We start from the raw sequence: 27544 nt of genomic DNA on the forward strand, positions 1-27544 counted from the left end.
TAAATGTTATCTCTTACTGACAGCCAACAGCATTTAACCACCATGTCATCTATTATTCTTTAGCAGCAGTAAGAGTATTACAGCAGCACCCCTAAGCCCCAATGAAATCACAACCCCATTGTGCTATGCGGTATGCAAGTAGATGGGAAGAGACAGTCCCTGCCCCCCAAGCTCATTCTTTAGACAAAACAGGCAGGCAGTAGGACAGAGAATGAGAGGTGGACTGACTCCCTCCATGTTTCAGGCAGCAACCAGTACAGCAGGCAGGAACGGAACAACTCAAGCATCCTAGTCCCATATTCCACCTACTGGACTGCAGCGCCTCTCCAACTGGGGCTAGATAACACAATGGCTAAAATGACAACAGCCCATCTATTTGCTTTGACAAGGCAAAATGAGAAACCTTAGAAGGTCCTTGTGGGTCTTTTACAGCTTTGCATTTGTTTATCCCATCATTTTCCAGCAAGAATTAAACACTCCATTGAATGAATCCCTGTTCCTCCTCCGGATCCCACCTGCTGCCCTGCCCTAGACAATCCCTAAGAACTCGTTCATCTTCTCACTCTGGCATTCCTCCATCTCCCACTCCCAGAGCAACTGCAGCTGGTGCCTCCACACAGCTGAGTGCAGAGGGTTCAAACCTTATTCCCCAAGAGATTATTTCACTCACATTTTAGGTCAAATTACAGTAGATTTCAAACAGTCAAACTGTATGAGCCATGAATACAATCATGGGGGTGGGAAGAAAGATAGGCTTTAATTTGTCTAAAGCTATGTAACTTTCAGACTCATTAAAAAGAGAACTCTTGTGTGTAGGTAAGTCAATGAACTCCCCAGGCAGATCTGTGCTCTCAGGGGCTGTCTGACAGCTGAGGTATATAGAAGGTGGCAAATAAGTTACAGCTATCATACAGGCAAGAACTTTAAGATCACAACATGTTAATAGCATGGTGTCATCCTGTCCCTATGTCCCCTGGAGAAAGATGTGAATGCTTCCTCCAGCAAAGTAAACTGAATACTTCTGACCTTTTCAAGTTCTTAGCTTGTGAGAAATGGCCTTTGGGACACTCACTGAGAAGTTTACCGTCAGCCTGGATTTATGTGCAGTGGATTTACATGCACAGCTGTAGGCAACTGACATGGGAAGGGGAAAAACAAAACCAAGACCTCTGCTTTGAAAAGCAAGAAGTGCAGGACTGAGTGTGCCAAAACCACATCATCAGGTCTGTAGTGATTACGAAGGCTTTAGTCAAACAGCTTGGAAGGGAGAGAGCACGGAAAAATGAAGCAGTAATGATGACTAGAGCGGCTATGCCTAGCTGTTCAGCTCTGTTTCCTCTAGGAAACTGGAAAAGAATGTGCCAAAGTGGCAGATACATTTTTCAACCCATCCCTCTTCTTTTCAGATGTTAGACTGGATGTAAACACAGCACTGTACAGAGATCAAGTGATGGTTAACCATGGCACCAGAGCATGATCTTGTGCTGCTTAAACTCAACCTAGCACATATTCTGTATATCTATCATTAAAATGAATTAAAAGCTAGTTATAATTCAGCACTAAGAACTGTTTAAAAATTTAATGGGTCTCTTTCTTTCTCGCTATGTAACTGCCTCTCTTTGGTCTAATGGTATTTTGCAGTGAGATGGTATCTATAAAGCTCTTTAATGAAGATGGAAACCAGAAGAACATGCTATTGTTGTATCAGAAGCTTCTCATTAACAGTAAGTAGCCTTATGGCAAAATTGAAGCCTATCTTCACATCAGCAAAAAATTGCCAATTCCACCTTATCTGTGCAGCTCCTTTGCTTGGAAAGTCAAGTTCACACCCTGACACCTCAGGGTCTGTAGGGACTCCCTGGCATCCCTTGCAAGAATAGCAACAATTAACACTGGCGGACAACTCCATCAAGGGACAGCTATGTTCTGTCCCTCCTGCTCCCTTGATTCGATGAAACTACTCCTTTTCTATGCCTGTAGCTACTTCATACAGAACTTGTGTTGAAAAAAGCCATTTTAGAGACTATTTGCAATGTATCCAGAAACTAAGGGATTTGATAGACACTGAGGAATACTCCAGCTTCCATTAAAAATATGAAGTGGGAAGGTTGCTAGAGGCCTTATTTGCAGCAGCTGCTGACTACTGATTCCCACTGATGTCAATGAGACTGCAGAGGGAAGCACACCCCACAGCCCTGCTTGGTGTGATTACAGAAATCACCTTCCAAATGCAAACAGAAACAGCCTGGCTACAGTGCTGCTCCTTTTAGGCATCTGACACAGCAGCAAAGCTCTCTGGAAATGCAGTTCAAGATAAGAAATCTCTAAAATCACAGAATGTAAAGAAACCAAACACATCACCTTACAAACGGAGTAACTGCTCCATTTTCAAACAAATATTACATAGATACAATGCATATTTCTTGTTTGGAAAGATTTAACAGTTTCTGTACATTCAAAAATAGTTCATAAAAAGAACATGTCGGGGAGGGAAAAAAAAAGCAGTGCACACCACAGAATTTGTCAAAAATGGTGGTTATCATGGCAACATTTCCAAATGCCAATCAGTGCTAGTTATAATGATATGTTACAGTTGCAGTGCACCTTTCAAACACACTATCTCAAAGAAGCTTGCAGGCTTTAATCAACCCTTATAAAACCCACTGCAAGATCAACTTTAGAGATGAGGAAGCTGAGGAACAGAAGATTTAAGCGACTTGCCCAAGGTCAGACAGTGCTGGAGCTGGGAATAAAGATTCAGCTCCTTGAAATTGTTCTACCCACTTACAGCAGTCTCTCCCTATTGTTCCCACACTTATACAGTCAATTTATCTTTTTTTTCCTTTTTTTCTGGGAATAAACACAGTTTATCTTTTGCCATCTCAGACCATTAAATTTATGAAATTATTTGGGACTCTTTGGTCTATTATTAGCTATAAATATTTCAATCAAATAATGCATTTGACTGTATGTTCCTCCTTCAGTTTCAGCTGACCTCCTGAGTGAACCACTATATCCTTTTCCAAGGAATCATCTGTAGTGCCAAGAGAAAACGCCTAAAGTGTTGGCTGTTTTGTGCAGAGGATGCTCATAGGTCTGCAGGGTGATCAGTTCCAACCCTGTGCTTCACTTGTGCTAGTTAAATCATGTGCTACAAAATCACCAGAGACACGACTCTGAACACAGTAAAAGAACAAAGCCTTCAGAAGAAGAAGTTTGTACCTTCGGTTGAAATGCTCCCTGAAGTGACCCAAAGGGACCTGAATGTGGAAGCATGGGTGGCATTCCAGGCATTGCTGGAGGATAGGTTGGAAAGAACTACAAAAGAAAAAGAGATGCTTATGTCACAGGACAACTTGAACAATAATGGAGGTAGGTGCCAATCCTGGCACACACAAAAATAGTACTGTGTTGAACAAGTGCCATGGTGAAAATACACACTGAATTTGCTTTCAAAATTTGTAAGAGCAAAGCCAAAATTTGGAAAATGCGCTCAACTGATATATTTTCTAGATAGTGCTGAACAAGTGTTGCCTTCAAAATTGGTGGACTATTGCAGGAAGCACAGAGCATTCATTCACCATTTTTAGAAGAATCAGAATAATCTGGGTTTTATGTTCACTTCTTGTTAACTCTGCGTTTTTCTGCAGTAGCAAACAAATTGACCCCATTTTGAAATGTGCCCTGCTTTAATTGTCAAAGCAAAAAAGAACCACAAGATGCTGCATTGCGCATTAACCACAGGCAACATGCACACCACCTTGTAGTTGTGTAGGCTGGGTTAAGTTTTGCTTAGGCCTCTCCTGAGCTCATACAGCAGTTTCACAAGTCCCAGAACATGTAGTTTTTGTGCTTTGGAGCAGTGGGGAGCACCAGGAAGAAACCACCAGTTTGACTTACTCCTGTGACCTGAGCAAAATCTTGTGAGAGAGCCATGCACTCCAGGCTGCGGCACTGTGAGAAGCACCAGCTGCAAAGATACTGCAATGACCACTGATTTAGCCATTTGTGCGCATTCCCTGCCATCCCAGGCACAGCAACATAGAGCTGCAGCAGCAAAAACGCAGTAGGCAAAGATTAAAAAACAAAAAAATAAAGCCCAAAGAAAATTTTGTACCTTAAAAAAATAAATAAAGACAGAAAAAGAGCTTTAGAAATGAATGAATCAAACCACCACTGATCAATCGAAAACAAGCAAAAGAAGTGCAAGCAGAACCATTAACAAAGACACCACCTAGAAAGGTAAGCACTCACGTTGGAATGTCGAAAGTAAGGGTTGTCTAATTTGGGAGCGTACTTGTCAAACTGGAAAGAAAAGAGAAAAAAAGGAAACACGTGAGTCTGGTTTCAATAGGAGTGGACACATCAGGATTTCAACACAGACAAATATCACGGCCCATCTGTACAGCATTTAACAGAGCAGAACTGACTGGTTATTCCATTCTCGCTCGTCAGGGAGCTGACTGATTTCCCAAAGCTAATGGAGACAGAAAGGTGCTAGCCCCTGGGCTGTGCTGGGTGCTGCCAAGCATTTCTGCAGACCCCTGTTTGCAGGCACTACATGAAGAGGATCCTTCACTATGAAGAGAGCAGTCCTGATAGCTGCAGTGCAGTGAAACACAGTGACATTCAGCTCCAGGTCCAGGTCTGAGACTTGCCCCTGGGACACTGAACTACATCACACACTAGAAGGCAGGGAATACTTTCCACTAGACCTCAGCTTCTACTGTGGGGTAACCAATACCAATTCCCCATTTCCTGAGTTCCTGTAAGTGCCAAAATCGTTTGGAATAGGGCTTAATTGCTCCGGATGCACAAGTCTCTCCATATTCCCCCAACCCCTGCAGAAGAGAGAGCACTCCAGAGAAAAGGTGATTGCTATCGTTTTCCCTTCCAGTATGGGGTTTTAACACCTCCATGTGTGCAGTCTGTGCCCCATATTTATTTTTATGACCATTTGTCCTGTACCACCTTGGAAACAAAACCAAAGCATATATACATTGCATTTTTGAACAGTATGTGCATTCTGCTGGGGAGGAGGGAGTGGGGAAAAGGCAGGGAAGGGAGCTGTAGGACCCCATGAAAAGCTGCTTATTTGGCAAGTCAGCTGCTGTTTCACACTCCTCTATGTGCAGGAGAGTAGATTTGTAATTTCATTAATTACAGTTATTACTGGAGCCATGTCCCCTCCAGTGTAAATACCATAAATTACCAAACACATGCAGCTGTAAATTTCAACACTCTTCTCTGGTGTTGGGATTAGCAGACCTGATCTAGCGGAATATAAGAAGATGTGAGTGAAATATAACAAAGGAGCCTTGCAAGTTGTTTTTGGTATGAAGGCTGACATCAACAGGACAGGGGTGGGAGGGGAGGGAGCTGTTCACAGGATTGAGTATCATGATTCTTAAATAACAGAGGAGGTTTCTGAGGAAAGATTCGGGAGTGTTTTACGCAGACCAAGAAGAGAAGGGAAGGTGTTTACACACGAGTACATTGAGCAAACACCTGGGGCTGGATTTTGGGTGGATGATATTACTTCTAATTGTCTTGCTGCTAAGCAGATTACAACCCAAGAATGTCATGGGGCACTCAGCAGTGGGAAAGAAAAGTGAGAAACATTCTCCTCCTTGAATCCTTGGTAGTTCTTCCCAAATGCTGCTTTTGTTGTTACTCCTGGCTTTTGCTAGCCTTAGCAGAAGAGGGTTGTTCATTTTGGACACAGTGTGAAACTGAGAGGGGGAAAAAAGCTAGATCTTGTTCTTTCAATTTCACAAAGTAATTGCCAGAAATGGGGAGAGTGCATTTTAAAGCACTGACAAAATCCATTTGTGGCAGACCTCTAACAATTCTGTAACAGCTGCAGCAAAGTCCCACTGTGTTACAAGCAAATTCAATGGTAAAACGCTAAGGCTTATGACATGGCCAGGAGGATCTCTCCTGCAAGAAGAACCAGCCCACACAAATTACTGCTTCTTGATGTAATCAAATAATAAATGCCAAAATTGATATAGATTAGGGAATTAGGAGGAAGAGGGACAAAACTCGTATCAGATGAGATGCTGCACTGGTGAGAGTTAAGTACTGCCCGGGTAAGCAAGTATGGTCTGCCCCACAATCAACAGTCGTGGGGACTGTGTTTGGTGTATTAGATGCCATTGATCTTGTGGTGTTGTGGTGTCATGGCACCTGGCTCTGGGAAAGGGAGAATAGAAATGCACAGCAGGACACACAAAAAGGGAAACTAAAGGGACTCTGGGTTTGTCTAATGGGTGTGCTATCTGCTCATGGGTAGCAGCGCAGCGGACCCAGACTCAGCGTGGAGGCTCTGGATGGAAAAGGGGTCCCTTTGGGAGTGCTGGGCCTGTCTGTTCAGGCCTCCAGTCGGAAGGTCAGGGACAGCACACCTGGCTGAAATGCAGAGGACTGGGTTTTGTCTGACAAGAGTGGGTTAGGCTTTTTGACCAGAGATGCTCTACTTATCCTCACATTTTGGGCTGGGGTACGCACCATGGGAGGTGCAGAGGGCGGCATGAGCGGCGTCTGGGGCAAGCTGGATGGAAAAGGAGTGAATGTGTGCTGGTGGGTGTGTTGGTGCTGATGCGTGTGTTGGTGCTGGTGAAACTCCGCTCTCAGCAGCGGCACCGGGCCAAGTGAGGCAGCGGCCCGGTCCGAACTCTGAACCAAAAACCGGTTGTTCAGCTCTTGCCTGAGCAGTTCGTGATCTAGAGGAGAGAGAGAGAGAAAAAAAAAAGACACAGAGGCCCGTGGGCCCGTGAGTACCACAAAGACGGAGGAGAAAGAGTCAATATTCACCTGGCATTCCCTGTTTCTGCAGGTCATGCTGTGGTGGTTTTCTACGTGAGGACTCATTGGTGGAGGTAAGAGAGATGCCTGTGACAAAGTACCAATCAGAATCCCCGAATGAGGCTGGCAATACATGATTGGTTGGTTGAATGATATCAACAGGCTGGTATCTAAAGACAAGAGAGAACACCATGAGTCATCACAGCAGAAAACATCATGGGGGCTCAGCAAGCACCGCCCGCCCCCCCCCCACCCGCCCCCCGCGCAGCTCCCAAAGGATGCTCCTCCTCCTCCTCCCCGGCACCTGCCGGCCAATGGCTCCAAGGTGCCTCTGGGAACAGACCTTGGAGGCCTGGTCTTGCGGCCACGGTGGCCGGACCTTCCCGCGCCAGCGAGATGCTGGGGAGTGCCCTCGAGGACAATGGATCGCTTTAAAATGAGTAATACTGACCTGTTTCCTTTGGAGGTGTGAAAGGCAGAAGCATACATGTACACTGAAAACGGATGGCGGCCTAATGTGTGTGTTAACTCTAATACATGTACTTAAAGAGGTGAAATTGTGACAAGATCTACAAAGCGTGACATAACCATGGATTTGGGTGGCTGGAAACTACCTGCTTGGCCTGTACCATCATCCCCCTTCTCAGCCCCAGGACATGCACACAGTGATCAAGAACATCCTTCCTACAAATTCAGGCCTTCTTTGGGTTTTTTTTGAGATTCTAAATACTAAGCAGTCCTTTCCTAATTGTCTAACAGGTTATAATAATAATTTTTGTCCTTGCCTCCAGGCTTTTCTCCTATGAGAAAATATGGAGGAGGATCATTGGGAAGAGGAGAAACATTGAACTGGCTCAGGGTTGCAACAACTGCAGAAACAAAATTACATGTGGCCTCTTCTCAGCATCTTCCTCTGGAAGAAAAACCTGCACTAAATTTGATGTGGTTTAGGGCAGTGAAAGATACCAGCACTTCAGAAATGATGTGACTGAAGAGAGTAAGGACAAATTCCTAAGTCCACTTCCCCAGAGTGTTGGCTGATACCAATTAAATCCATCTGTGCTTTTGCCTAAGGACTTCGAAAAGGAATCAGCACCTAATGTGTTATATATTTTCTAAGCTAAGAGTAACCTCTGTCACCAGCTGTGGATGACATCCACCCAGTCCTGACTGACCTACTTGCTTCTAAATTTACATGAATCCACTTCTTTCAGTATAACACCCCTTTTTAAACTACAGCACTGAATATAAAAGGGGTGAAAGAATACATGTGCTTTGAAGTTTTATTTCATGTTCTACAGGATTTTCTTTTACTTAAATTTTCTAGAGTAACATTAGAAATGTCTAAATCAATCACCTTCTGAAGTGACATGGTTAAGATCTATAAAAACAGGCACTCTGATGGGGAACTTCAAGGTCTCTATTACCACTTAGAAGCCTACATCCTATTAAAAGTAAATTCTGAAAGCAAACTTTAGGTGCTTTTCAGTAATACATGTACTGCTAAAAGCAACTAATGTGTACTGCTATAATCTTTATAATAATTAATACAAAAGCAGAACGTATATAGACTCATGATACTAAAGCCTAAGGCACTGAAGAAAAAGAGCCTACAATGGAGCAAGCAAACAAGAAAAAAATAGTAACTAGGCTTAAAAGCACTTAGGTCCAAACCCTAACCTCTTTAAAGAATATGAGTATTATTTCATGTGTGTGTGTTTACGCATTTAAATCTGGCATGACTTAAAGAAACTGAATCCTTCTGTTAGCATCAAGATAATCCACTTTTCTGGAGGGAGAGATAAAAGTGAGCTGGCACTTGTAAGTGCTCTGATATCCAATTTCTTTAAGAGACTTGAAGTCAGACTGATAGATTTGCAGCTGGCTCCAGCCCATAGCCCTGTACCACAACTTTGGCCTTTGTCAGGAGAAGAAAAGGCCTGGAGATGTTTGGAGAAGCAGTGTGGCACTTGGAGAGGTGGCTGCTTCATAGTAAGGATGGGACTGCACCGTAATAACCAACTCTGTGAGGGGCTCTGGGCAATGTCAAGATCAGAACTGAGTTGTTGTGCCTGCTAGTGATGCCTTGTCCACTAGGTCTGGCTATGTAATAACACAACTAGGAGCAGAGCAACTGAGCAGCCCTTTGAATGTCCAAACACTACTGGTCTGTGTGCACACATGAGGTGGGCACAGCAGAAAAAGATCAACCCTGCTAATGTTGCTAGGTATCCTCATGTGCAGAAGATAAGACACAAAGACTGCTGTTTCCTCTGTGCATCCTACATGAGGGCCAGCCTCAGTGCCCTTGAGTAGAGGGCAGCAGCCCACACAAGGGTTGCTCCTAAGTTACTTGTGTAAGCTTTAGGTTTCAAAGGGAAGAAATGCCACCAGAAGTACCTTCCTGCTATTCAAAGACTGAATCTGAATCAGTGAATGCAGAAGCTCTGAGCCCTGCTTCTCTTGGTAACACCAACAAATGTGCCAAAGTAAATTTGAAGGAAGAGCACATTTTCCTCCAAAGTGGGAGGAGAAAAGATGACAATAAGGAGACTTCAAAGGGCCATACCCTCTCCTGATGGCTTTTCTAAGCTGCACTTTTACTGAGAGCACACAGGCACTCAAATGGCACAGCAAGGACTATGCTGCTAGCGGCAGTTGGATCCTAGTTCTTCAGGGCTGCTTAGCAATATTGTTTGCTTTTAAGAAACTTTTATGGGAATGACAACAGAAGCTCCTGGCTCTGCAGCACTCGGTATTGATTTTATGATGTGCCAGTTTGCAGGCATTTCATATAATGCAGACAAGAGGCATTTCACTGTCTGCAGGGTTAGACGCCCAGACCTTTCTCTCCACTAACTTAGGCTTCTCCTGCTTAAATTGCAGGAGAAATCCTTTTAGTAGGAGCTAGACTGTTACTGTTTCCTGGCAAGCTGCTGAATGTGAATAGGTCACTTGATCTTGCACCTCCTGAAGTTAATGGTGAAAACATACTTGCTTTCAGTGACTGCAATATCACGCTTTTAGTGAGCGCACTGCTATTTCCTTTTGCAGTACTTTCAAAGCCTCCATCACAGTAGTCCTTTGCCTTAAACAGGGGAAGCAATGAATAGGTCTCCCACAGTGCTGCCAACATCTTCCCAGCCATGTGGTTGAAATTCTAGATGGTGCCAGGGCCTGTGAAAGCCAGCAGCTTTGGCCTATGTGGTCCAGTTTCTGGCTGGAACCCCAAGCACTTCTGTCTATCAACGTTCTGAGAGCTCGCTTTGGACCAATTCACATGTTTCTTTCATTTAAAGAAACAGTTATAAATAACAGGACATTATTTAGCTCTTGGGACAAAAAAAAAGGGATGCAAGGCCATCACATTTTTCCGCAGCAAAATCTGCCCTCTCCTTATTCCTTTAACTGGCTTCATAGGAAACAAGCTAAATGCTTGTCCTGTTTAAATCCCTGCTGAGTTAGTTGTGGAGTCAAATGCCAGATCAAAAGGAGGCCCCAGCAAGTCAAAGTCGCAGGGAAGTCTCCAGCTGCCAGGGTCTCTTCCAGGGACAGCTGTAGGCTAATGGATAAGCTATAAACAGGGCATTTAGGGCAGAAGTGACAATAGAATCGGGGCCAGGGTGAACAAAGGAAACGTTTTTAATGGGTGCAAAGATAGTGAGAGCTGAACAGCAGAGCTTGTCAGCTTGTTTCTGCCTCAGACAGAGAGGCCATGGAGCCACAGGCGCACAGAAACTTTGTGCTGCCGCAGGCAGAGGATCCTGCTCTGCCAGCAGGATGTGCTGCTTGTCTAAGGGGGGAATAGATGTTCAGTTACAACAGCTTTCTGGCATGATTAGAAAGTTTTTTCAAGTCATTTCTAACAGCAGAGCTTTCATTAGTGGGGACAAAGAAGGGGAGAATGGAAAACCGTACATCAGTCCTTTCTTAACATAAAAATGTCTGATGACTGTAGAATGCCACAGTGTTTTGAGACTTCTTACAGGAAGCTACAGTGCTGTCTATGTGAAATCTCTCATCTGCTAAAGCATGTCCAAGTTTCCTACCTGTTTCACAAGCACTCCCAGTGCCAGCATACACTGCCTGCGGAGGGGTCTGTGTCACTATATTTTACCTACCCACCAGCCAGCCCATCTCTCAATGCCCTCCAGTACATGCACAGCAGATGAGCCCTGGAAGAAGAAGGGAACCTACCTGCAGGATGACCTGGTATCACGAGGCTGTTGGTAGGTAACGCTGGTGGAGGTGGCAGCGTAGGTGGGGTGGCAAACATGGCCGGATGGTGCTGGTGCTGGGTCTGCGATCTGAGAGAGAAGTGCGAGGTAGCAAGATTAGATATGGAGAGGGGCAGAGCTGGGCCGGAGGAATGGTGCGGAGGAATCTGGGGCGACAGGGGAAGGTGCTTCGGGAGGCTGATGCTTGTTGCACTGCTAGCACTGCTGCTCCGGCTGCAGAGAGAAAAAGATGGGGGGAAGAGAGGGGAGAAAGACAGACAGGGTGTTACATGATTGAAACAGTGCAAGAAATGTACCACCAGAAACAACACAACAGCGTGACCCTGACCTCCCCAAGCTTATGTTTTTGTTTTTCATAATGGCAGTGGTGACGTAGACAAATCTCAGTGAACTTCTCCAGCAGGGCAGGACAGGGCTTGGGATCTCCAGAGTGACATTTCCTCTGGTGCTTGAACAAGTTACAATCCTCAGAGCTATCTATGAGATAATGATGAAGGTCACAGAGGCAGCTGAATTTTCCACCTTTATTTAGCCTCTGATGACCTTGCAGTGGCCATGTGCGTCCTTGTGATCATACGATGCAACTACTTCAGTTCCGTTTTCTGTGGCTCTGTGTACACACAGTTGCATAGTATGAGTGACTCTGAGAACATGTTGTATCTGCTGTGCATGCTGTGCAGTTATATTCACAAGCATGCAAACACACACCATCTTAATAATTTTTTCTTATGAAAATTTTGTATTTTACATCTTCTTCTATTACTATTACTCCACTGTGAGTGACTGAAGTTTTTCTGGGGTGATAGGCACTACCACTGCAGTTACTACTCAGTGTAATTCCCATCACAGCAATTTTAGTTGTTGCCATCTAAACCTCTGATGTATCTTGAACAGTTTCAATATTATTAATCATTTATTTTGTGGTGGCATTTACAGAGTAAAATCACAACAGAGCTTAAGTATGCAGGATATTATGAAATACACATTAATGGCAGCTCTCCATTCATATTTTGACCCTTGTGCAGACAAATATTATGTTTTAAATAATTTTTTTCATCTTGTTTAAACTAGCCTGGTTCTGGTTTGGGAGGCAAGGTGTGTTTTCTGTACCAGCATAAAGACTGGCTCCAGTCGACTGGCTAAACTCCTTTCTTTAGAAACATTTTATCCATACCATTTTCACCCATCCTGCTTACTGGATGGAGGCAATTTAAACAGTGAAGTTAAGCCTCCTTCTACATCTGAACGTGTCAGATTGAAGCAGATTTCTCAGCCTACACGGAAGCCCTGTTCTAAGGGACACAGCTTTTTCCAATATAGATATCCCTCTTTTGATGATGATGAACAAAAAAAAACCCTGTGATAACCATGAACAAACCTACTTCAATGGAAATCTTTCTTAATATGAAACAAGGGAGTTGCTCAAACTCTAACCACCTTAAATTTCTAAGGCACGAATTAGTCAGCTCAGACAAGACACTGTGAAACTCCACTGGAAACTGGACAATAAAGGTTCAACATTAACCACGTGTAACCTTGGTTACAGATGCCATTTTCCTAGAAAGGGAGAATTTATCGCCATGTTTCAGTTATTCACCACTGCTGGAAAATCCAGCCTGTGGAGTCAGAAAGTCCAGTATCTAAAACCTGCAGCATCTTATTACAGACAGAGTGCTTGTCTTGCCTCTCAGCAATTTCTAACCCATTTGAAACAAGCTGTAGCCCAGCAATAGGACAGGCTAGATGACATGAGTATCCCTTTCCCATACCTGATATTATTGAGTCCGTTGTGGGCCACCTGGTGATGCACTTGGTAGTTGAGAGGTGGAGGGATGTGACTCGGAGGCTGGGTCCGAAGCTCAGGTATTAACTGAGGCTGCGACTGCGGCCGAGGTTGAGGTTGTGACTGTGGCCGAGGCTGAGGCTGAGGCGTGAGCCTTGGTGGTGCTGGTGCTGAAATCACTGGCTCCTTCTTCAACAGTGGGCTTGCTCTGGCACTTGACGTGGGCGCTGAGGAAGTTGAAGTCACAACGGCAGCTACTGGCTGGGGGCTGGGGATAGGCAGGGCGAAGGGCACGTCGGTGCTCAGTTCCCGGCTCCGCTCTAGCCCAGACACCTTTGGGACATTGGCTGCTTTTGCTTCTGGCTTGTCATTCAAGGTGGGACCTTAGAGAGCAACGAGAAAAAGAACAAAGCACATGCTGAAAGGTCTGTGTTTGTTTCTCTGTTTGGTAGAACATATGCCTGAGAAAAAAACAAGTCATCTTTCAGCTTGTGGGAGCATCGTGGGAGCACTGCTGCTACAAGATGGATGTGTGTGTGTCTGTCCTTCTGTCCTTGACTGGCCGGTCTACAGTACTCGTTAGTGTGTGTGTGCAAGAGACTTAGTTATTAAACGAATGCATTCATACAATGAATATACAGCTCTATGACTTCTACAGAGTCCCAAGGTTACATACAGTAGGAGTGTGAACCTATCTCAAGTTACTGCTACAGTATTTCCTGCTCAATCCAAGTTTTAAGGCTGATAATGAGCTCACAAACACAAGAACATGAAGACATTTCATTTTCTCAACACTCTTTCAATCTATACTGTGTTTAGGCTCAACTCCAGCTACAACACACTGAGACCCAAGCAGTAATCATTCATGATAATCCCATGTGGCTTCTAGGGAGGAGGCTACTTGGGATCTTCGTGTAGCAAAGGTCTGCAGCAAAGCCATGTCACTGCTGCTCCCTGGCCACACGCTTGCTTGGAAGAATGGAACAGAGAAGGCTGGAAAAATCCGGTCAGAAGTGCAGTGAGAAGCCAGGTGTAGTCCTGCTCACCCTAAGTATTGCACATGCCTGTATGCACAGCATAACAAAACTATCAGGAATGCTGCAACCTTGCAAAATGCACCTACAGTGAGAATTCCATATGGAATTACTCAGTCTACAATGCCAAGTACTTCTTTTTTTTTTTTCCCAAATTAAGCTAAACAAAGCAGCCCAAAGGGCTGGAAAGAGAAAAGGGAGGAACAGACAGGTATTTCAGATCAAACAGTATCCAAAGGTCAAAGACAAGTGAAAGGACCAACATGAACATGATTCAACTCCCACTGTGACTCCCTTTTTAACATTATCTGTGTATCCTTGTGTGCACAAATACCTCCAATTACAAGACAAGGGGTTACAAGAACTAGTGTTGTTTCACATGCATACATCCCACTGCACACGCAGCACTTCAATCTCACTTTTAGGATACATACTTCTATTGTCCACTAAAATGTGTTGGGGGCTGTTTGCGTTTAGCTGGCTTGCAGACATGCAAGAGATGCTACCTACACTCATTAACATGCTCCCAACATCCTCATGGACAAATTCCACCTTTGAAATTTTCCCTTCTCATCAAAGGACTGAGACATCAAAGTTCCTGATGTAGGAGGTGTGGAAATAACACACAACACACACCATGGGCTAATTCCGGCTGTGCAGATGCTCCAACCAAGCGTTTGTGAACACAACCTATGTGAGGCCAAAAGTCATCACTGCTGCTGCTTGGGAGACTTGAACACCACCCTGCTGGTGTTAGGTGAGAGGAGGACAGGCATCAATCAGAACCTGTAGCATAACCGCTCGCCTTCTGTACAGAAAATGCCTGCGTGGTGATGGCATCTCCTTCCTTGAGATGAAAGGCAGTTTCCCTCAGTGCAGCTGGCTCTGCTTGCATACTCACCATTGCACCACTTCTTTCATCAATCAATCAATCGGTCAATTAATAAATCTGTATAAATTTGGAACGTGAAAAAAGAATGAACAGAAACATGAACTGTATTTAACAGCTGAAGAAGGCTGAGGACGTATGGCCTGAAACTCACAAATAACAGGAGCAGAAGTCTTTCCAGACACTAGTACTTTGGCTGGCCGCAAGTATGATCAACCCTGTACTTTCCAGCACCTTATACATCTTCACAGGTTTGACACAATGTCTGGAGGTCCTAAATTATTCCCTACAACAAATATAAGGCTAACTCTTGTTTCAGTGAATTTCTTTTTCAAATATGAGATCATGAATCACAGGTACCCTGGTTCTGAGATGCACCCAGACTTGGTTCCAATGTTATTTAAGGTGTCAAAGAATTTATTTCTAAAAGAAATTTCTCTTGTGCACTTTTATTTTTTATAATGACACATATGTTTATAAATTTTCCTCAACTGAAAAATTACCATTGACTAGTCAAGTCAGGAATCCTTGCACTGGGCATTTTAGAGGCCCAGTGCAGATCCCTCTGTTTTTCAGAAGCTACCCGTTAAAAGCAATTGTGTTTCATTCCTGTTTCATCCATAGGTTTCCTGAGAGCCTAGAACTTAGCCAGAAGTAGGACAAAGATGACATAAGTATCACTTTCCCATGCCTGATATTATTGAGTCCATTGTGGGCCACTGGCAGAGCACTTGGCAGTTGGGAGGTGGATCCCACAGCTGTAGATCCCACTGTTTTTCAGGAGCTACCCATTAAAAGAAATTGGTTTAATTCTTGATTCATTCATAAGTTTCCTGAGAGCCTATCAGTTCTTTCCATCCAACAGGCCTCTTCCTACAGTTAAACTTATTGTGTAATTACAGACAATGCAGACAACTGGTATATATTCAAAACACACTGGCACCACAAAAATTAGTTGAGTATAAAATCAATTAGATCCAAAACAAATCAATGAAGTCCTGTATTAAAAGCAGCTGCTTGACCAGTGTTATGTACAACTATTGATTCCCTGTGGTTTCTGCATTAGTTTTCTTTTGCAATTTTCTTCAAGCAAAAGCTCATGCTCCCATGCTGACTGCACTGACCAGCCAGCCTGGTTGTATGAGTTGGTACTAGGGGTACTGACTGATTTTTGCTGCTAACTTGCATCTCTCAGGTTGCAATACTGAAATTTTCCTGTGTTTCATTCTTAACAACAGTGAAAATAGCCCAATGCCTTTCCCCTCCCTCTGGAAAAGCTACAGGCATGAGTGTGTGTATCTTCTTTTTGTAGCCACACAGAGCAAAAGCAGATAAGCAGTGAGAAGGGAAAGATACAGTGTGAATTCATAGGCAAGCATGGAGAAGCATGTGAGAGACAGCAAAATCCCCATGTCACCGCAGCCACCACACAGGAAGGATGATGGTGGGTGAATCCTGGTGTTTTGGTGACTTTGCTGTTTTATCTTCTGATGGCTGTGGTGCAATAAAAGACAGAGAAGCTGCTTCATGTGGCTGACTTGAGGGTGAACTGCAATAGGTGAATGGAAGGAAATCACATGTGAACAAAGGCAGGACAAGCTTCTTTCTTTGACACTTTTATCAACACTTATTCCTACCTGTTCAGTGCCTGTTTCCAGTACCACTCAGTAGCTAACCATACCCAAGAGGAGTACTTTCCCTGTGCAACCAAACAACGAATTCTGAAGGCTATAATTACCTTAGGGTTTTTTAGGTACTTAACAAGATCCTTATCATGATACTTGTCACAAAAATCTCCTCTTCAAGACTTTCTTTTCCATTCACATGGAAGTCTCTGAGCTATCTTCCCTGAAATCCCCGAGTTAATTTTAATGATTTTAAGAAGAGATGTTGCCCATTTTCATCATGATCTCAACCTCTGCAGTTTCTCTGCAGGATGCTCAACTATCCCTCCTATAGGAACTATACTTTTGTATGCCCAAGTTCCTTCCAATTGACTGGGCTGACTGCTGGTCACATATGAAAATATCCCAAGGAAAGAAACCAAATATTCCTTTTTGTGCATGTTGGATCAGGTTTCATCAAGATCCTTTCAGAAATTTCTGTAGCTCCTCATCTACTGCTTCGGAGCTGATGAAGCTGAAGCACAACTGCCTCAACAAACACACAGGCCCATCAAACCACACCTGAATGTTCTAGAGGCAAAACATGTTTATTTTTATGGAGTAATTTTTGTGCTTAATGGTAACAGGCTGAGCCAATTTGCCTAAGACTTGACAGTCAGCTCCAATAATTCAACCTTAATTAAACCTGAACGCATGTCAGTTCAGCTCGTCCCTTCATAGGAAATCTGACATTTGCAATGATTCATGTTTCAGCCATGCTATGGGAAGGCTGGATCACATCTGCCGTTCTCCACCATGCAGAGTGCTACCCCTTTTCAGCATGCCAACTTTGTTTATTTTCTAACCAAATACTTTGGACTTCTTCTATTGAGAGGTTTTCTTAAATGGACAGTGAAACATGTCTTGATCTCACAGGGATGAATGATGACCGGGAGGGACAGGGAAGAAAGGTCTGAAACTGCTCTAACAAGAAAAATAACAACAACCTGGGATTAGTAATTCCTGCCTCCTTGACTGACTGATTCTTCATTTGAGTATTGCAAAGTTTTAACCTCTGTGTCTTGGGCTGTGTCCCATTCCAATTTAACCTGGTAAAGATGAAAACATTTAGCAACTTTTAAAAGTGCAGAGATCTTCAGCTACTGCTGCTGTACATCTGTAAAAACAAGAGTTTTTACAGTGAAGTGTAAGGGAAATGCCAATGTCTACTACAGTTGAATTTGCTGCTAAAAGTATGTTTCAAAAGGAGCTACCTGAACCTGAAAGACCATCAGCACGGATCCAACATGAACCTTGTGAATTCAGAATCTGTGATTGGAATAAACATGCGCTGCCCATCCCCATGGCTGCACATGGCGACATGCTTGCCAGGGTATAACTGCACAGCATTACAGGCTAAATACAATACAGAAAGTCCCAGACACAAATTAAACCTTTCTGTTACAGGAATTTGCTTTCAAGCTGATTAACAGCAGCTCAAGTGCAAGGGATTAAACATGTAAAGGCTGCTTTGAGAACTCCAATAAGCAGTTACTGCGTTATACAAACAGTACTTAGGGTACCAGCAGTTCCAGCCCTGCCTCTTGCTCTTTGCAAGCTGCTGGTTGCTGCTGAAAGGGGACTGTCAACACACGTACAATGTGATTGGAAATAATCTAATCTTGCTTGCACGCCTTTCCTTTGTCTCTTGAAAAAAAGAAAAGTGGAGTCATTCAGATGTCTTTCTGCAGTCTCCCTTGTTGTATTCAAACAGCAAGGGTGATGGGGTGATGTGAGAAAGAAATTCCTCTCCTACATCCATCAATGACATCTTTACCAATGGCAATTTCCCAAGAAACACAACAACCACCATCTGCAGCCTATCTATCCACCCTGTACACATCCTTGAAAACAGACACAGGCCAGGCTGGCTGTGATGAACCCTGCTCCATATTAGAATTCCAGCAAGAAACACTGCAAAAGCATCACCACAGGAATTACAACGACGTATGTGGCAAGAAGCTGAGTATTTCAAAGTTGGCTGATGAGTCCCAGAGACGAGTTCTGAACCATGAGCACAGGGAATGAGTGCAGAAGAGCATGATTTTACAGCAAATTACCACAGGAGTGTATTCAGTGAAAGCCAATAAACCCTCTTTTTTAAAAAACTGAGCTTTTAGAGTGCTGCATAATGTATTGTGGATATGCAGCATGTATAAGCACAAGAGAGAATGAAGCATTTTGCATTGGCAATGATAGCACTGACACTGGTAAGAGTGCTTACAAGTGAAAATCAATATTTAAGTGCTAATTCTTTATCCCTAGCTGGCTTTTGCTTTTATATAGATCGCTTTTTCATTGCATTTTAGGGGGGAAGCACTATTAAGACATGAGACAATTAGCTTGGTCTGCACAGGCAAGGCAAGCAGAGCTACAACACAGAAGCTACCCAATATGTGGGACACTGAGCTCGTCCACCTATTTTAATGTAAAACAGATTAAGATAAGAAATAAAGACTTGGGACTTGTACACAAAACCGCTGTCTGGAAAGCTCCATGGTGTGCAACGTGAACCATTTTTAACATTATAGTGAAGCAAAAGCCAAATTTCCATCGTGACAGCAGTGTACTGCACACGTTAGGTCGTGTCAAATAAATGTTCTCCTGTGACAAGGTCTCCTCAGAACATCACAGGCCTCTGGCGGATGTTCCACAAGCAACTGCAGTGTTTTTTCACAGAGGAAAGTAAGCTGAGAATAAGCACAAACCCTCATGCCTGGCCTGGGACCCGCGCTGTCGAGTGCAGGGCCTGCATGCAGGGAGCAGGGCTTTGTTCATGGCTTTCAGTGGGAGCTCCTCTGCAACCCGGTTTGGATCCAGCTCCTATCACTCAGTTCATTTGTACAGAGCTGTCCGTCAAGTCAAATCGTCTTGCTGCAATCTGAAACACCCCCCGAACAGCTGCCACTATCAATTACTCTCCCAGACAGCCTTGACTATCAGGAAGAGAACTGGAGCGAGCACTTGCCAGTTTTAATAAACTGTGTTGCCCAAGTCATTTAACCTGCTAGATTGCTGTACGCTGGGGCTGTAACAAGCCTTCAGCTTTTCAACCTAGAAGAAAGCAACAGTGGCAAAAAGCTGTCAGCTTAGTCCTCAGAATTAACATCCAAGGGTGTCTTTCCCCCCCTCTCCTTTCTGAAGCATCCAAGTTTAGTAGTAAAATATCTTCGAGTCATTTTCAGAAAGTCATGACAAAGAAAGCATCTCGCATGTTTAACACAAAGCCAGCAAACCCAAGACTGAAGGCTGACATGCTCCACGAGCTTCATGTTGGGAGCACACAGACACATCTCCTCTCTTCTCTCACACCCATGTGGGCACTCCCTAGCATTAGCTCTATCCATGGTCATCACCACCCACCCCAGTGATGCTGATGCAGCCAAAGGCTTTGGGCTCAGCTCCCCTCCACTCCAGCCAAGTTCCCCACCCAACTGCAAACTCAAGCACAGCCAATTTACATTTACTCTGGTACTTTCAGGACCAGTAGGAAAGATTACTTAAGGAAACATTTACTTAAAATTGAAACACTTCCATCTGGATCAGTGTTTTCAGTTTGTGGCTCATGTATATACCACCATATCTGTGAACGCTGATGAAAAAGAAAAGGTCTGTTGTCATTACACTTAATTTGCAATACAGGAATCTGCACTTCCAGTAGAAAGCTTATTGGACTCTGCAAATCAAGAAGATTCAAAACCACTGTGTTAAATGTTCTCCTTAGCCAGCTATGTAGGTAAGAGCCTTCACTGTGAAAGCTTGGAGCACAGAAAGATTTCATGGCCTCCCCTAGAAACTGAGAGCCTCAGCAGTAAGACCTATGGACCTGATCTGCTGCTTTATGGTTCTTTAATGGAATGTTTTATTCCTAGAGATTTGGGAGCTTTCCATGCTCATGTTAGCTGTAAGCATGCACGATGACACTCCAAAGCTGCAGGAGTTGAATGAAAATGGATGCCAAACACAGGGATTGGGGCCAGAGCATAAGGAAGAAGGATCACCATTCAAATCCCTCCAAAGTAAGTCACACTGCATTTTCCTAGCAATGCTGCTTCTGGCAACATTTCAATGCTAAGCTGAAACTGGATTTGCAGCTAAAGCACCTACTGTGGATGCTGGTGTTGTAATGAGATTGAAAGTTTCATACAGGCTTTTAATCTAAGGCTATAATGGTGGATCAAACGCTGCAGGGTTAAATCTCCTCAGGGCTGCTCCCAAGCAGATGCTGGATGCCTAAAAACTAGTGACATAAGAGCCACTCTATTGCTCTGGCCATAAACCATTAGTAAAGCTTCTTGTAGTTACTACTAAAGGTGAATTAGTCTTGTTTAGTTATGGGGTTTTTTTGCGTGCAATGGCATACTGTACACCTAATCTGAGCGCCACACAAGCAACAAGGTAAATAAGCTATTACAACTGCCCCCAACGTGAAAGCAAGCAAGCACAAATACTCAACTCCAGATGTGTGCTTTTAAACAGACAAAACTCCTATATACCAAGGAATCTTATGATTTTAATTAGTCAAACAACAGCAAATAATAAACCATCAAGTACTACATTACAGGAGAAAATGTACTACTTCTGCTGTTTGAAATCTGTATTGATTCCCATCTAGCCTGCGAGTGAGTTATTAATCACTCCAATTAAATCATGAACACAGGTCTTTACACTGAAATTGAACCCCCACCAATAGATCGATAACTCAAACCTCCAAGAGCAATTACTGCTCAGCATAATAGAGCAGCCTCTTACAGAGTGCTCCACACAGACCACAATTCTCTCTGTCACATCTTTCACAGGGAGTGCAAACAAACCGGGGAAAGAAAAGATTTTATAACTATTATTTTCACAATAAACAGACATCTGCTTAGAGTTACCTAATCTCTCACATCACAGGGGCAGAGCTGCCAAGGTCACATTGGAGACATGGTTACATTTTTCCCCAATTTGTTATTCTAGCAAAGCCCTGATAAGATTGAACTATTGAAGTTCACACTCTGCTTTAATTTCAAGAGGTTAAATGCCAAATCCTTTTCTTATTGCTACAAGGAAGGGATCTGCCAGGCTGCATAATACTCTGTATGGGCTAAGACAACAATTTTGTTTCATCTGCACAGCCTTATGAAGGTTTTGATTTTTTTTTATGACATCAGAGAACTCCAAACTCCCAAAGAATCATCCAAAGCAGGGATCAGAAAGTGAGACTGTTCCGCAGGAGCGCGAGTGACCTTTCAGACCTTCCAGCTTGGAGAAGTTAAGTCAATGGCTGGCTGAGAAAGCACACTTGCTAACCAAAACCAGAGAAAGGCAAGAAAGAACATTCTCAAACACCAGATCATCTCTGCTGGGAACAGGAGATGATTACCCTAACCAGCAAAGCGAATGCAGGGTCACAGAAATTACCATCTCTGTCTTGGAAGACAACTGATGCTTGTTTGATGCAAGGAAAAGGCTCCTCCGACTGTTGCCATGCTGCTTAGCTCCACCTCCCGTGGCCTTTCCAGGTGAGAGCCGTATTTCTGCACGCATCCTTGCTTCCCATGGGTTGGACCCTTCAAGCAGGCCCCTGAGCACTATCCATCATCCTTCATTAGGGAAGCTATTGGCAGCCAATTAAGTGGTGATGGACCCACACCATGAAATTAATCAAGATGAGTTCATACCATACCCTTTAGCCTGCAGGCTCTGGATCCTGTCTACCATGTGTGTCACATTACTGCTCTTCCCCCTTGCTGGCTCACTGCAGATGTATTAAAGCAGCCTTCGCCAAGGCTGAGCATACACATGGAAAGCTGACACCAAATCAGGCAACACAAGGAAACAAGCAGGCAAAGGGGCAGTACTGGGATCTCTCCATGGCTTTCCATCACTAGACACACAAGTAGCTTTTATAAAAGAGAGGGTGAAAGACAGATCATCTATTCCCCACTGCAGCAGGAAGAGCCCAAACCACAGTTTTCTTCCTGCCTAAAAACCTAGAGATTTTTACTGGGGTTTGAAATATCAAATCATGTTGTTCTCTCATCTAGAATGTGGTATGTGCTACTCATGTGAATTCCATCAGCTCAAATCCAACATCCTACACAGATTTCCTGAAAGAGAGCTCATCTCAAGTCTCTAGATGACCACTTGCATTAAATTCTGTGTTCATGGTTGGCTTTCCAAACATTTTTACTGGAAACACACAACAGAAGCACACAACAGACCCTTTAACACACGCACAGCAAAATTCAGCAACCAGACAGACACATACGGATTTAAACTGGCTTCTCAGGGCAGAGGAAAATGCTGTAAAAACCAAAATTCTAAGGGAAAAAGCCCCCCATTTTCACACCTTCCTGAGTCTATAGATAAGGATACAAAGAATCATATCTCCACTTAAATTACTAAGTGAGCATTACTTAGAGCAGAGAATTCTTTGTAACTGTGTGGGATCCCCCTTCCCCATAACTCAAATGCCAAGATGCACAAATTCTGTTTAGGCTCCTAACTGACACCATTCTAAACCACTGATCTTCAATGCTGAACAGCAAAGGCATCCAGATTTGCTTGAAGGCAGCTGTGATTGGCCTCCTCAGTTCCAAGCACAAAGCAGGAGGCTCTGTGCTAAACCCTACCATTTAAATTTTCAGGGATAACAAAAGCAGCAGTAATATTTTCTGTTGTTTAAAGTCTGTGGTGTTTTGTTGCAAGATGTCAGAAGAGTGCAAAAAAAGACCTGGGGTGCCTGTGTGCAAGACAAAGCTGCTTTTCTGGCCCAGGACTGTCAGAACTGAAAGACATAAAAGGTGGCAAACAGACCTGTTTATAGATACTGTCTCAGGAACTTGACTAACTTCCATACCCGATGTTATGGCTGGAATGGTGAGAATGGAAAGTTCTGCTGCAAAGTGACTTAGTCTCTGCTAAACAGGAACTGAAAGGAGTGACTGACCATGCACAAATTAGCAAAATCCTGTCTTATTTATTTGTTAAGTGCAGCCTGCACAGCTCAGTAACACATTAGCACTAATACGTTTATAATTGGGAAAACGACACTTGAGATTCAGTGCTTGTCAAGTGGGGCCAGTGCTTTCCAACCAGCAGCTTCACATACCCTGCAGCCTCCCACTGTCCTCGCTCTCCATCACCGGGCACAAGGAGGCACCTTCCAGGCAGATCCTCCCCTTACAGTCAGTAGCAGCACATTACTACTCTACGCCAATCCATCTAGCTGTTACCAAACTGCCCCCATTTTGCTGGCAGTTGTGCAGTAGCTCCTCTTTCCATGAACTTCCTTGAGAATTTAGAGTCAAGATAAAGACAAACTGGAAGATTTTTCCTACAAGCTGAGGAACCTTGAGGTCTCCCACCTCACTCCTATCTGCCTGGTCAAAATCCAGCTCTAGTGCTGGAATAGCATCTTAAGAAAAAAATGGAGATATTAAAATTAGCAGACTGAATACATTAGACAACATTTCAAATTGCATCATGGATAATTAAAATATTTAACGGACAAGCTGCAAGTTGTTAATCAGGGAACATTTACTTGAATGGTGTGTGCCCTTTGGATTTGGTCCCTATGGCAACCGAATACCCACTCCAAAAGGATGCACTGGAAGAAGCATGTCAGGAGCTGCCTCAATGTTTTAATTCACAGAGTGAGCAATGAATAAAGCTACTGACAAGCACAGCACAGGCAAAAAAGGTTTGTAAAACAGCATTAGGAAGCCACAGACGGCCTTTTGCTTTTTAAGCTTGAAAGAGTCCACTTCTCCTTTAAATACACCCACTACAAAGACGAAGAAAAACTGGACTGCGTTGCACATGGGGTGTTGAATCACATCTATTGGCTACTGATAATGAAAGTTTTATGATAAAGGAGCTTTTCTTCTCAATTCTTCAGAAATTGTGATGGTTTCCACTCTCCACCTTGGAAGATGTTACATGTAGCTCAAAAGGAGACAAACTCTGAGAATGCAAGAGCATGTGAAGGACAGCTTGGCAGCATGCTCAAGAAGGAAAATAGGAGGGATGCTATTCTTTTCCTTCAAAACAGGAAGAATGGCTTGCTATGCAATAAAGAATACTTCATTGCACTGCAGAAGGCAAACACCTTCAGCCTGATCTCAGTGTGTGCAGCTGTGAAGCTCCTTCCAGCTTTTTCCTTTGATGAAGTGTGAATTCTTCAATGGGCAGTAGAAATTTTGGAAATACTTTGGTGCCGGATATGCTTGAGGATCATATAAGATCTGGCATCTAGTAAGATCTAACAGAGGAACATTGTGTTGTGCACTGCAATGGAATCACACCCCATTAATGAAAAAGGTACTCTTGAATGTCTTCTTGCATAAGGGTTTATGGCTTTGGAAAGAAACCTTACAAGGCTAGAGGTGCTGGACCCCTGTGATGCCAGCGTGAATGTGCAAAAAGCCTGAAACAGTAACTCAAGACTTGTAAACCCAAATGCTTGCTCTGCTCCTCTTCCTGTTAATTCCTTGGAGCCCCTTTCCACCCACTGTAGTGGCCCTGCAATGACTGTTAAACATCAGCACAATTTCTATGAGCTGCAGGTTGTCAAGACCATGGAAGGCACTTGTGATTCTGACATGCATGAGGACTACTCATTGTAGTGAGAGAGAGCCAGTCAGCTGAGCATTTACTGAGGCACTAAGTGATGTATTTTGTTTTCTTGGTGCCAAGAGTTTGCTGGGAGCCCCAAAGCATACAGCTCTGTTCTCTCCTACCTCCCAGGCAGGACCACAACTCACAATTCCCATGTTACCCTTTGAGACAGAACTGAGCTGGCACAACCTCCATCTTAGGCAGCAACACTCAGACATCCGTAAGGATAATCACAGGAACTGTTTCATACAAAACTGCTGCACATTTTTATTGCAGTATTGGGTGAAAGAAAGAGACAAGTATTTGGGTTTAGCCTGCAGATACTTTTCCAAGACAGTAATTGCTGCATAATTCATATTCTTGATTTCACGTGTTTGCCATGTGTATCAACAATCCTATTGAATTCACTGTAAATTTTTCCTTCAAGCCTTCTCCACGTCAGTTTTTCATAAACAGCAGAAAGACAAACAAGCAGAAACCCGGTGTTAAGCAATAACTTGGGTTTGGCAATTTCCTGTAATCCCAAATTCTTGCACATTAGGAGGGAAAAGTGGGGTCCAAGCTAATACTTTAGAGTTTCCACTCCACATTAGCACAGCGGATAACACCTTTCACTCATTAGATCTGGATTTCCCTGCAAGCAGTACTCTGTAAAGTCAGAATTGAGCCTTCATATCTCTACCCAAAGCCACCTGCTCCTCATCACATCCAGATCACACAGACTGGAAGAATGCTGCCCCCTACATGAGGCAAGGCTCCTAAATAGAATCACAGAACCTTTTGTGCTGGAAAAAGACTTTTAGATTGAGTCCAACCATTAACACCACCAAACTACATCCTTAAATGCCACATCTACATGCCTTTTAAATGGTAAGTATTTGCGACTGATAGGAGATCTTGGCACAGTTAGAAGCAATTCATAGCTTCAGCACCAGAAGGGCTCACAAAGAAGTGGTAGTGATGATGCGGGTCCTCAACTCAGCCTGTCAGCAATGGTTTGAGGCAGCTTTGCTCATATTAAACAAACTGGAGATTACATAGTAGATACTTGCAGAGAGAAGATTCCTTCTTTTAAGAAATGCATTTGTTCTAATGGACACCAAATGGTTAATCAATCCAATGATTACAAATTACATGCCTCATCTCCCAGTGGGCAGAATCCAAGTTCTGATGCCACTGGTTTTGAGGACACAATATGGTTTTGGTTTTAAGGACAACACTCCAAACTGCCAGCGGCGAGTTTCAGGGAGCCACCTCCTCCCACATTAACGTATTAATTTGCAAAATCTATCACATATGTTGTGTGCAAACTGGCTGAGAGTTTGATTCAGTTTTGACAGCTGAAAACCCTCTAGCCCAAATATCTGAAAGTAATAAAACCCACACCATCCTCCCAATTCTTCACCCTAACTGTGAATTGACTTACATTTACTTTGCACTATCAGTAGTAAGGAACCTACACAGATATGTAACCACAATTACAGATCAAACAGAAGGGGTAGCAGTTTCTCACGTCTTCATTTTAGCTTCCTTCTCCCTGACTTGAAGTGGGGATACCAATCCTGCATCTAGTGTTTTGCGTTTCCACTGATCTTCTGCTCTAACAAGGGAAACAGGAAGCCCTGCTCAGCTCTCAGATGCAATTGTAACAAGGATTACAAATGAAGCTGAAGGACCAGAGCAATACAGGACTGGGATGTTGCAGTGCAGGAGAGCAAACCTGTCTGGCTGGGCTGCTGTGCATGGAACACCACAGAGCATCTGCATCCCTCTGCCCTGCCTTCTTGCTTTCCCAGCCCCATCCAATGCGGTTTTCTTGGGTATCTAACCAAATTGCAACAGCAGCTCTTCATCCGACACAGAAGCATGTGCTTGTTCCCAGGAAATGGCAAGCGCTACCAGTGGTCCATAGCTGTGGACCTCACAGTGGGATAATTGTCACATGAAATCCACAAGCAAAAGTGTTTTTGTTACACGATATGCCCATGACTAATGTTAATGATGGGACTATCACAGCCTACCTTATCATGACTCCACAAACAGAAATAAGGCCAGAAGGGACAGAGCACCCATTATTTCCTATATAGATATGTGAAGCAAAGAAAATCATGGAATAACCCCTTGCAGAGAGTAGGTGTTCCTGTGACATTTAAAACCTTCTCCCCAGCCCTTTGGCAGGCAGGTGGGCTCAGAGCTGGGCTGTTCCCACAGACCCGGTGCTCCCCAGAGCTGTCAGGCTGCCTCATGCTCCAAGTGGCTGCTCTGAATGAATAGTTTCTTCCCATTAATTCATGAAAACCAAAGCCACATTTTCCTTACAAAAGGTGCTGAGTGTTTCTGAAAAACCCGACCCTCTTCCAAGACCAAACACAACCAAGAGTGGCAGGAAGGAAGCAAGGATATTTCATGTCATTAAAGGAGGAAAAATGCACAGAGGGAGCAGTCAGCCTCTCTGATGCCACACCAGATCTCCAGGGACTGAAGCTTCACTGCATCCACAAGATAAATCCACCTTCTGCTCTTCC

At 43.7% G+C, this 27544-nt stretch overlaps 1 protein-coding gene across 20 annotated transcripts in view; it reads right to left on the minus strand.

The window, feature by feature from the left end:
- Positions 1 to 27544, minus strand: part of FBRSL1 (fibrosin like 1) — a 531403-nt gene that overhangs the window by 15564 nt on the left and 488295 nt on the right. For 7 of the 20 annotated variants that reach the window (XM_031047812.2, XM_031047810.2, XM_031047801.2 and 4 more), the window contains 5 exons: positions 12815 to 13211; positions 11005 to 11258; positions 6490 to 6725; positions 4255 to 4305; positions 3223 to 3318 (listed from right to left, as the gene is read on the minus strand). In XM_031047812.2, coding sequence (XP_030903672.2) covers positions 3223 to 3318; positions 4255 to 4305; positions 6490 to 6725; positions 11005 to 11258; positions 12815 to 13211 — 1034 coding nt within the window. Of the gene's footprint in view, positions 1 to 3222; positions 3319 to 4254; positions 4306 to 6489; positions 6978 to 11004; positions 11259 to 12814; positions 13212 to 27544 lie in introns of all 20 variants that reach the window. The other 13 variants (XM_034068211.1, XM_031047800.2, XM_031047799.2 and 10 more) reach the window with 6 other exon arrangements.

The sequence above is a fragment of the Melopsittacus undulatus genome, chromosome 12 (assembly GCF_012275295.1).
Source record: "Melopsittacus undulatus isolate bMelUnd1 chromosome 12, bMelUnd1.mat.Z, whole genome shotgun sequence".
In the NCBI taxonomy this organism is placed as follows: domain Eukaryota; kingdom Metazoa; phylum Chordata; class Aves; order Psittaciformes; family Psittaculidae; genus Melopsittacus; species Melopsittacus undulatus.